The sequence below is a fragment of the Cupressus sempervirens genome, chromosome 1 (genome assembly GCF_028749045.1).
Source record: "Cupressus sempervirens isolate cs-2001-9-10 chromosome 1, ASM2874904v1, whole genome shotgun sequence".
NCBI classification, from domain to species: Eukaryota; Viridiplantae; Streptophyta; class Pinopsida; order Cupressales; family Cupressaceae; genus Cupressus; species Cupressus sempervirens.
In genome coordinates, this window is record NC_143118.1 from 427,252,994 (window position 1) to 427,265,056 (window position 12,063).

Genomic DNA, 12,063 nt, shown 5'->3' on the forward strand with positions numbered 1-12,063 from the left:
CTAACAACATACAACAAACAATAATACCAAACTAACAACAAATACACTTTATCACAAATTAATTATATAAATTGTAATCGACAAATTTTAATCCTTTAATCACCACACAACTCTTAATTTCTCAATTGATATAATGATAGTAAACTAGCAACATACGACAAGCAACAATACCAGCACACTAATACAAATGCTACCCAATATCATTATTAATGTTAATGATTTTATAAAATTGAATATATTTAAAATTAATTATTTTTCAAAATACAATATTAATCCAGATTGTATTTGATCAAAAGCTGAAGTGGATAAACGGTTGGATAGGGGTTTGGCTGAAACGAAAGGCAATGGCAATGGCAATGGCAATGACGAGCGCTATGCATTTGCCTGTTCGAGGCATGCCAATGCTCGATAGCAGCAGCAGGTACTCTCCTGCATTCACATCTGCAACAGTTAGTATTTCATGTAAGAAGAAAAGCCCATTTAGATTTAGAGTGGCGGCAGCAGCATCTTCATCTTCTACTTTGGATGTTGTCCAGGAAGAGGAGCAACAACCAATTGCTACACCCCCACTGAAGGAAAAATATGTTTCGAAGGTGGTTCCTATCCTACAGCAGGAGTTCAAGTACATCAACAAGATGCAGATACCTAAGATAACGAAAATTGTCGTAAACTGTGGAATAGGAGATGCCAACCAGAATGCCAAGGCACTTGAATCTACCATGAAAGATATAGGTCTAATAACAGGGCAGAGGCCTTGCAAAACCAGGGCTAAAAAATCCATTGCAAATTTCAAGATCAGAGAGGGTGTGCCTTTGGGTCTCGCTGTCACACTCAGAGGAAATTTGATGTGGAATTTCTTGGACAGGCTTATTAATTTGGCATTCCCCAGGACGAGGGATTTTGATGGTGTGAGTCCTAATAGTTTTGATGGGCATGGAAATTATAATGTGGGTATAAAAGAACAGTTTGTGTTTCCTGAGATTGTTTACGAGACCAAAGCGGGCGGGGTAAGGGGAATGGATATTTGCATTGTAACTACCGCAACTAAAGATAGCGAGGCTCAGAAGCTCCTAGCTTTGTTGGGGATGCCATTCCGTGATAGAGATGTAAAGCCAATCACATTTTAGAGGTGGGCGAGGTTTATGATTTAGCATTTTTTTTACCAGTTCTCCATTTTCTTCTGTAATTTGTTTTAGTGTACGAAAGATGGAGGATATCGTTGTTTTTCTAAGGTTTTTTGTATCACCATGTAAGAACCCATTTTTCCAGACAAAATTTGGTGCACGTTTTTGCAAGCTGTTTGAACTTTCTTTGCTAATAGTTGCTTCTGTTACAATAGCCCGGTAGCTATCACATATAGATACTTGGTCCGATGTTTCTGTAGAACCCGCTACCAAAGGCAGGTTTAAGAATTCATTTTTTCATGTCTAATGTTGGCGTAAAAGTTCGTCTAATTCTTTTTCAAAGCTAAAGCTTTTCAGACTATTTCGATTTAGTAACATTGTGAACAAAATTTTGTGTATTTCTTCGATGCATGATGCATGAAATTTGCATACTGCGTTGTGCATGAACTGAGTCTTATCTCCCAGTTTGCCTTTTTTAAGTCAGAAAACTGACACGCACTGTGAAGGAGTTGTCTGGATTTGTAGAAGAGCAAAGTTGCCGAAACTGTTAAATATAAATTGCGAAAGGCGTCTCTGCAGAATTTAGGAGCAACTTGTGTGCGAAGAGATAATGGTCTAGTTCAGAGAATGTTTGGGTATTTGCACCAAGTTACTAACAACTATGTTGAAGCCATGTGAGTCTGAAGAAGTTTGTAAATAAATTTTCTGAGCAAATTTTAGAATTGAACATGAATAGGATTTACATTGGCTTTCTGTATGATTTGATTTTATTCTAGCGATTTGAAAAATATTACATGCATCAGTTTTTAGCTTAGAGCAGTAAAACTTATTTGATGAAGTGGTCTTATAGTTACTCCCTGTCAAAAGAACCTGTTAGAACTTATTTGCCCAAATATAAATTTGGATCTCTATTGCTTTTTCTAAAAAGAAAAGGCCCCTCTCAGGCGATTGAGATACTTAAAATTCACACTTTAAGAGTTATCGGGAACTTACCAGAGGTTCCAGTGTTTTTGGGAAGTTGGGAACCTCCCTATCCCCATTGTTTCAAGCGGATGCACAGTTAAAGTGCAGGAGCATGAATATTTGTTAGCATCTTCCTAGTTTGCACTCTTATGACACATCATATCATCTGCTGAAGGAGAATAGGAGAAGATTTTTGTTAGATGTTTGAATGGGGACCCCTGTGGCAGATTCACATGCAAAATATGGAACCACAGATAAAGTATGTGATTTGTTTAGCGTAATGTGTCAAAGGAATGTGATCTCATGGTCGCCATTGTTGTGGGGCACAATATTTTTGTTGTTGGACTTTTAACAAGCATAATATTTATCCAATAACAAGTTGAACACTTTGGAATAGCATATAGACACTCATCAAAACTACAATGGTAGATGTATGTAAATGTGGAAACATAGGAACTCTTTGGCAGAATGTCTCAAGGAAATGTGGTTTCAGGGTATGTTATGATTGCAGATTACACACACGATCAAATTTGTTGAAAAGACTTTAGAAACTCTCAAGCAAATGCATTTGGCATGCATAAGTTGGAAACCAAATGCTCCCACCTGTATTAAAATGGGCATTTTGCCAACATCCTTTTGCACCAAAATGGAGCACTGCAAGAGGGTTTAGACATCCATTATTGCCTAATAAAAGAGAATTTTTATTAGATGTAATAGTTGCAAGGGGTGCAACAGACATAAATGCAGAATGTGGAAACATTGACATAGCAGAATGCCGCCAAGATGTCATCTCATAGAATGCAGTTGTCACAGAGTATGTGCAAGGTGGATTTGTTAAAGGATTTGCCATGAATACAAGATATACGAGTGCCTCTTGATGAGCCGGAGTCCCTGCCTTTAGGAGAAGGGGGGTGTGACAACACCACTGTAAAAGAAGCTGGTTGTTCTAAACCAGTTAATTTGTTACAGAGATGTGGGAATTCTGCAGTAATATGCGTCTATAATAAGGTTTTCTTATATTTATGTCAGAAACAGAGTTTTGTGTAATATGGTGAGGCTTTTCGCGGTTAATATTAGAACAGAAAGGAAAAGTTTTTACTATTTTTATGTCTAAAAGCTATGTAACAACTGTTAGATAATTTTGTGGCAGTGAGCTGTGACTTGAAAAAGGTGTCATATATCCAAAATCTAGACACTGGTATTGAATGTAGATGAATACAGTAAACAAGTTCATGAGGAAGTACAAGTGCAATTAAAACATGGAGCAAAATTTGTGATGCAGAAGTGATAAGGAAAGTATTGAAAAAGGTGTCATATATCCAAAATCTAGATACTGGTATTGAATGTATATGAATACAGTAAACAAGTTCATGAGCAAGTACAAGTACAATTAAAACATGGAGCAAAATTTGTGACCCAGAAGTGATAAGAAGGAAAGCTGTTGCATTGTTTTTACAATCACAAAATGAGCAATATGTCCATGTTTTTAAAGTAAAAGCTGAATCTGTCAGTACAAAATTATTCACATGTTCTAGTAGTATGGTTTAAGGTAGCATTCAGTTCTCTAGGCATTGTTGAATAGCCAAAAAAAGTTGCGCCAGTTTGGTGTGCTGATGCTTGTGCATATATCTGGATTCTTTTATGCCTGCATTATATAAAAGCAAGAAAGTTAGAGGTCCAAATTCAGATAGCTGCAAATATATAGTATGAAAGAGAAGAAGCTGTTCCATTTTGTATTGAATGTGATTCATGTTCTGATATTTATGTTGGAGGCAATGAGCTTTTATGCTACAGGTTTAGTCATAGTAGTTAGAACTTAGAACATGTTGTAAAGAAACTGATGTTACCTTTATGCCTGCTGTGTAATGCTGCAAAATTCTTGTTGAAGATGAATTTCTATTTATGCACTCTGTAATTTTTTTATATGGGAGTTAGTATGATGTTAGTATGTGTTGCAGGCAGATTTGGTTCTGAGTTGTGGTACTAACTAAAAAATGTTTGCAACAACTTACACATGTGGATTCCTTTGTGACACAGACGATTAAGTTGTCCATTGCAAGAGTGAATGTTCCTTGGAACTCAAATTTCCACAACTAATCTACCATATCAAATTGTGAATAGGAATCGATGCACATATTTAGTTTCTAGTACATTATGAAAAATAAGGCACATAATTTGTTTCTTGGGAGAACATACTATAAGTGTATGCTATGACTGAGCTTGTCTGACGGAGATGTGTGCTGACAACCTGCCCAATTCCTTTCTGTAAACTGTACGCTGCAAAACAAAGAAAAATCATTTTGTGCGAAAGCTATGCTAAGTTGTTGTATAAGATCTTCACAGGTGATGTTAAAATTGCACTAAATGTTTTTAAATGTATCTTCAATCTAGTTTAATCTACAAGAATTCCATACACTATGATCAAACTAATGCCATCTAGAAATACTGTTAATTATGTGTCAAGAAACAGAGCACTGCTTTTGTTTATCTGCTCACTATGCCACTGACATTATGAGACAATTATCAAGCAATTGGGCACTAAAATTTAATGAGAATTGCCATTGTAGCTGCCACTGTTATCACATAGGATTGATTTTGGTAAAACAGAGTGCATAACTGTAACAAGCATGTCAGGTGTAATAATGCAATGACTCGAGCTGAAACAATAATAAGGAGGTGCTCAGACTTATATCTGTAAATCAAGTTTTCCAATTCAAAAGTAGATGAAAATGTCCAGAATTTTCCTTTAATTGAAGCTGCAAATTTTAGTGATGCCCTGTTCAAAGTTGCGCTCAAAAAATTGTTTGCAATGCCATAGATGTGCATGGACAGGAGATAAATTGAAGGATAAAACCAGCAACAATTTATATGCATCAATTAATATATTTGGAGGCAGTAATTTCATTAATGGAGGAGAATATTTATAAACAGAGATAAACTTAACAACAGGTAATTGCTGTAATGTTTAGGTGTCCATTCTTGGCTTTGAGCAAGATGAATATATTCTAGTTTGAATTTCCATTAATTTGAATCTCAGTTACCGGGTTCTGTTGTTTAGGCCCAGGTCCTGGTACTGGTTCTTATGGGGCACTTAATGGGTTCTTTGTCACTCAAGAAATACTGCAGGGCAGTAGGTCAGTTTATGTATGTATTTCTGATTTGATCATCAGCATGCTCTTGTATCAGCTTTACATGCTCTTGTATCAGCTTTAGATAGTGTCTTGCAACAGTTTGGTAATATTATTCAAGTCAAAATTGGTTTATGTAATGCCTTTACTTTATGACAGTAGTGAACCACATTCTACTTCAATTCATTTGAAGGTCAGGGATTGATTTTTTTATTTGTAGATCTGAGTAAATTACTGTTGATAGATTTGTAAATGCCAGCACATAGTTATGTTTATTGATCATGTCCAGATTGATGTTAATTTGTAATGCATGTAAGCTGAAACTATATCAGTAATACAATTATTTATTTATAATTTTATTGGCCATTATGAGTATTACTCTTCTTTTTATATATGTAACTTTGATGATTGAACATATATACACACATATACGGACAAACCTGATTCTGCAAGGGGGGGAAAATTGTCGTACCTGAACTCCGTATCCGTACCAGAACCAGAATCCGAATCAGCAACTTAGATTTGAATTCCATCAGAAGAAAATCAATAAGTATTTAATCTGGTTAGGAATCAGCCACTCAAGGGCAATCAAATGTGGAATGTTAAGGACAGAAACAGTTAGCATTGTCGAGAAAGTTTTGAATGAAATCACTCTGATATTGTTTTGTGTTAGCATTCAATGAAAAAGTCAGTGTGGGCTCCATGGACACGGAAAAGACGGGATGGACTGACTACCTCTTCCTCTCCCAGGCTACTGCTCCACTAACATGTATTAAGCCAAATTAATGGAAGCAAGTAGACATGGAAGCTCAAGACTAAGATGGTTCCTAACCACTGAAACAATTTAGGGAATTAAGAATCATCACGCAATGGCCGTTTTGCTTATAAATGAAAACTCACAACAGAAGGCCAAATTGGAATCCTTGTTGAGAAAGTCTTGAATGAAACTTACTCTGATATTGTTTTGTGTTAGCATTCAATGAAGAAGTCCATGTGGGCTCCATGGACGTGGAAAAGATGGGAAGGACTGACTACCTCTTCCTCTCCCAGGCAACTGCTCCACTAACATGTATAAGCCAAATTAATGGAAGCAAATAGACATGGAAGCTCAAGACCAAGATGGTTCCTAACAACTGAAACGATTTAGGGAATTAAGAATCATCACGTAATGGCCATTTTACTTGTAAATGAGAACTCACAACAAAAGGCCAAATTGGAATTCTAGGAATTCGGGAAAAGCCATAAGCTGTGAGATGGCTAGAATTTGTTCAAATTACTCAAGTTTGAGCAATTGATGGTGAATAACAGACCATTTATGGCCTTAGGCATGCTATATATTCTGGAAATATGATTTTTGTTTAATTTGTTCCTTATATCCACATATTTACAGTCTGTTTTGCAAAGAAATAGAGTAGCACTTAAATAAGGCTCATCGTGCAAAAGATTGATCCCATTGAATATCGTTGTTTTCACATTATTTCTGTCACCGAGTATGGTGTATGTAGAAACAAAGAGCACAAATTTCTATGTGAGCCCAAGGCAGGATATTTGTGATGTAATCTCTGTAAGTTTATATGGTTTGTCATTTTCAATTTATTGGTTTGTGGGTTTCCCTCTTTCTGTTACGTGGGGCTCTAGATCATGTATCCAAGTCCATTGGCCTAAATTGTTCAGCTGCAGATGTTAATGAAAAATTATTTGTTGCTCTTAAATAAAACATGTGTCTGAAATGCTTGCAACATAATAGTCGAGACAGTATCATCAATGGCAATATAGGGATGTACAGCCCAATATCTTGACACAAGTTGATGTCAACCAGGATGTGCAGCCAATTGACTCCCTATAGTAGGAGGCAATTCAGTTCAGCAATTCTAGACTTCTAGCAGTGAGGGTAGTATCCAACACATTCAGTAGATAATTTCTGAGATTATTGTTCAGCACATCTGTTTTGGTATGCATGATGTAGTTTTTATTTGTTTTAATACGTATGGTTTGTGGGTTTTCCCTCTTTCTGTTACTTGGGGCTCTAGATCATGTATCCAAGTCCATTGGCTTAAATTGTTCAGTTGCAGATGTTAATGTAAAGTTATTTGTTGCTTTTAAATAAAACATGTGTCTGAAATGCTTGCAACATAATAGTTGAGACAGTATCATCAATTGCAACATAGGGATGTACAGCCCAATGTCTTGACACAAGTTGATGTCAACCAGGATGTGCAGCCAATTGATGCCCCATAGTAGGAGGCAATTCAGTCCAGCAATTCTAGACTTCAAGCAGTGAGGGTAGTATCCAACACATTCAGTAGATAATTTCTGAGATTATTGTTCAGCACACCTATTTGGTATGCATGATGTAGTTTTTATTTCTTTTAATGGTCTACATTATGCATATCAGTATCACTATTAGTGTATCAGATGGATTCAATAGATTTGTCATGCCCAAAAATTTACAACTCAAAAACACTAATAATTTTTTCCTTATTAAAATAAAGCTAATAATAATAAATTTGCACTTCATGTTTTCATTTACAAAACAGAAAGTCTTCTACCTAATTTTTTTCCTTTTTAAAATAAAGCTAATAATAATAAATTTGCACTTTACGTTTTCATTTACAAAACAGAAAGTCTTCTACCTTTTTTTCCTTTTTCTTTTAATAAGTTAATCAATCTAAGTTCTTGAAAACTAAAACTCAATGATATTTAACCTGTACTTTAGTTAATGCTACAAGTTATGAATGTGAAACATAAATCTGCATCTAACTTCCTTTTTCTTTCAATCTTTTTTTTTTTCAACATATGTAACAGAATATTAAATAACATTTAATGTTCCTTCCTATCATTTTCTTACAAAACAACAATGAGTAGTACATTTTATTCAACTAGGATATCTTTAAGTCTATTGCTTTTACAACATAAATATGTTTTTGATTAGATAAACAGGTTTTACAGGGAACCTGAAACCCGAAAGTTAGTACATAAGAAGGCTGATAATAAGCGTGACAGCCCAGCCAAAAAAGTAAAAGTTCAAAGGCTGATAATAAGCATTAAGCCCAGCCAAAGGAAAAAGTATTGAGAAAAGACCAGGAAAAGGAAACAGACAAAGCCACGGCCAAAAGCTAGCACAAAAAGCCAAAAGACAGCAATAACCAAAAGAACAGGCAAGAGTTATTCCTCGTTCTTTCGCTCCAGATCCTGCATCTCCTGAGCAGCCTCAAAGGCCTGTTGATTCTCCTCCATTTCCATCTGTTGCCCTCTTGGATTCCCCTGGTCTTGTGCAGGAGTGGAGTTGTCCTTTGCAGGGTTGTCCTCCGTTCTGGCCTCATCTCTGTCATCTCCATCCTCATCATCGTGCGTTTCTCTGTCTTTGATCCAGCCCATTGAGAGAGATGATGTTGTTGTTGATGGAGCTTAACAAGGAAAACATCTGATTGGCAAGGTTGTGATTGTAGTTTTCCAGATTGTGTATCCTCTGCTCCGCCAGAGTGAGCCTATCAGCCGAATCTGTCCTCCTGTTATCATCCATTCCTTCCCTTGTTGCCTCAATGTGTTTCACCTGGTTTTTAACCTCCTCAAGCTCGTGGAAAAGCCATTTGATTGATCTGAAATTATCAATCATGCTGTTGCGAGAGTGAAATTATCAATCATAAATATGTTACAACAAATAAAAGCCAATGAAAAGTACATTTCTACAACAAATACAAGCTCCACTATTACATTTTTTCTCACACAAAACTGCCACATAACTTTCTCATCACTTAACACAAGTGGGGGTACACTCAATGAGAGACTCTCCCATACACGAAACAAAATGTAAATATTAGGCCTCTTTTCACAAATAGATATAACAGCAATAATCTTTCTTCAAGTTTTAGAACTGCATAAATGACCTGCAATAGAAAAACATCCTGCCAATGGAAATCTCTCCTCCCAGCCATAGGCCTTTTCAAGGTCACCCCCAAGCTGGGAGAACCTTAGCTAGGTGGGGAAACACATACATTTCAGCCACTCACACATACATAATTGCACAACAGATTTCACAATACATTTACAAAGTCACATGACAACACAATACTCGAAACCAAGGCTTGCAGTTAGGATCACTATTGATCCATTCAGAGGGTGAAGGTGGAAATGAACATTGGGGAGAATTCCACATTGCAATATAATAACCTATGTTCCCCCAAGTTTTCGAGATAGGGACGGTGGGGGACAATAGGACGGGTTTCCGGGGCGACAATTTTTTTTGGTGATTTTTGGGATGGGGGGACGACTATATATATATAGGAAAATTTTAAAATATACACTGAAGTTTGCAAATATACATGTCATTCATATGAAACTAAGCATAAAGCATGTCCTTCAAACATTATAGAACCTTAACACACATCATTTGAATGCCATCTAGGAAATAATGACCGATTTTAGTTCTCAATCGTCAATATGCATATCAATATGTGAACAAAAATATTTAAATATAAGTTTAGCATGAACAATATCATAAAAATCTGAAAATCTAAATATGAAAGGCTAGAGGGCTGCCATAAAGTTTCATCATGTTCAATTTTTTTTGTTTATGCTTTGAAAAAATCGGGGACGGCCGATCGTTTTTGGTACGGTTGGGGATCTCTAGATGTCACCTTTTTGTACTAGGGACAGCTTGTCGTTCCCATTATTCCTCCCAAATGTCCCCATGTACTGGGGATGTCTCCTGCAATTTTTGCCAATCTGGGGATGGCGGGAGCACGTCCCATACCCGTCCCTTCCTCTTGGGGACGTCCTAGTCTCAGAAACCTTGGCTTTTTGGTAGGGTACTTGTCCCCAGGGTACGTAAATAATAACACATGCCTTCACAAGGCTACACATACTCCATCACATGCCTTCACAAGGCTTCCACATAGAATTTCACATGCCTTCATAAGGCTTTCATTCCTTACCCTTATGACTCCCCTTATGGCACTCAAGCAAATGTGGCATATGGGGCCCATGATACCCATATGGCATCCCTCTCCTTTGCAAGGAGAGACTCTCAGCCCAAATGCATTTATTTCAGATACTCCCTTCACCCAACAAGGTTCTCTTCCCTCCCAAGGGTGAGACTCACCTTGTAACACCCACACACATATAGAAAACCAAAGGAAAAAACCAAGAAAACTTACAAGAACACCAAAACACTACACAATTCAATACACCACAACACATTTACAACCACACAAATTGCAACAACATCCCACATGGACACAAAGGCATTTTTACCAATATGCTACTATGGCCACAAGGACTACAAGATAGAGATACTAACCTTCTTATAAGCTTGCACAAGGCTGGTTGGACCCTCTCCTACCAAGCTTCCACTCCCTTCCTAAGCTCTCCTTCTCGCCTTAGCCAAAATCCCAAGAGTTCTCTCATGTTTTCCTCCCTTCACTAGTGGTTTTCCAAAATCCTCCCAAGGATGTCTCCAAGCATAGAGAGTGGGTGAACAAATAGGTGGTTTTCCAACATTTCCCTTAAAACTCCCACTCCACATTCCTCAACTACACAACCTACAAGAAGTGCTCTTGGTTTTCCAACATTTCCCTTAAAACTTCTACTCCATGTTCTCCAACTACACACAATCTACAAGAAATTCTTTTAGTTTTCTCCCCCAACCTATTCCCTTGACTTAACCTGTTCAAATTTTCGATCAACTTGGAAAACCCAACTTTTGGGTGGTCTTCTAGGTTCATAGGGATGGTTTTTATGTTTAAACATGTTCCTAACCCCAAGGAACATCAAGTGAGCCTTCTAAAAAGAACCTAAACTAATCCTAGGAGTGATTTAACCCTCCAAAAACTCACTTAAGTTTACATCCGAAATTGACCTAGCTTGACTTAACCTAGGGTTCACTAACTTAATATTTCCCCTGGGTGACTCTCCTACCTACCCAAGTTACTTTTGACATGCCACATCACAACACGTGTGTCAATTGAGACCACATTAAACACGTCACTTTATAAACACTAGGCATGCCATCAAGGATATTTTCAAACTTATAGTCAACATCCATACAATTCACTCCAAAACCATTTTGCTAATTAAAATACAATTATAAACAGGTTATATCCCTCCTTAGGGTCAACCTTGGCTTCACAAGGAATGACACAACAAATCACCTAGCAAAGGTTCTCCTTAATATCCATGGTTATACTTCATGCACACTCGTGAAAATGTTAGTAGTCCAATACAAAGTAAATATAAAAATAAATGTGCAGGGTAACAAAATCATCGTGCTCATAAGTCCCAATATCCATTACGACATAATTATCATGAATAATTGCATAGCACTTTCTATTACAATAATAGATAAGTTGTCTATTATTAGTTAATGGTTATCTATTGTAAATATTTAATTAGCTTTAGTTTGCTTTCGTTTTCTGCTTTCTCTAGAATATAATGTTTCTATTCTTTACAATTGTTTCCTAAGGAAACATCGTCTCATTCTTTTGTATAAATTGATCGTCTAGTCTCTGCTAATAACAAGCAAGTATTTACCAGTTACTTTTATAATATGGTATCAGAGCTAATACTTAATATTTTCAAAAAAAATTATAATTTCTTCTTGAAATTATTTGTTTAAATTTTTTAAAAATTTTTTCCGTCAATTTCTCGAAAACTTGCCTAGGGTTTTCTACTTGGAGAAATTCGAATCAGCCTAAAATCTCGACTAGGTTTTTTGAAAAAAAATCGCAACTGTGTCTGCATTTTTCTCCTGGGGTTTTTTTGATTGCTAAATTGCGACTTCCAAGTGTGATTTCTTCTCACGGGCGTCCTTCAAACATAGAAAAAACCCTATGTTTTGACTGCAAATGCGC

General features: G+C 36.6%; 1 protein-coding gene across 4 annotated transcripts; it reads left to right on the forward strand.

Moving 5' to 3' along the window:
- Positions 1 to 280: 280 nt before the first annotated feature.
- On the forward strand, positions 281 to 7,729 carry LOC149578097 (Ribosomal L5P family protein). Of its 4 annotated transcripts, XR_016364206.1 has the most exons (3): positions 281 to 1,129; positions 4,906 to 5,036; positions 5,146 to 5,434. XR_016364206.1 is itself a non-coding variant. In XM_089827503.1 (2 exons), exon 1 carries the CDS (start codon positions 345 to 347, stop codon positions 1,125 to 1,127), a length of 783 nt encoding a protein of 260 aa, XP_089683629.1. In that variant the 5' UTR covers positions 281 to 344; the 3' UTR covers positions 1,128 to 1,129; positions 7,427 to 7,729. The 4 variants fall into 4 exon arrangements, 3 of the variants coding, with proteins under 3 accessions (XP_089683629.1, XP_089683642.1, XP_089683633.1); XM_089827503.1 differs by lacking the exons at positions 4,906 to 5,036; positions 5,146 to 5,434 and adding an exon at positions 7,427 to 7,729; XM_089827516.1 differs by lacking the exons at positions 4,906 to 5,036; positions 5,146 to 5,434 and adding an exon at positions 7,035 to 7,054.
- The last annotated feature ends 4,334 nt before the right edge of the window (positions 7,730 to 12,063 follow it).

What these genes read in the sequence shown, in the direction of transcription:
- LOC149578097 (XM_089827503.1), top strand. Translation starts at nt 345, where the DNA reads ATGGCAATGGCAATGGCAATGACGAGCGCTATGCATTTGCCTGTTCGA.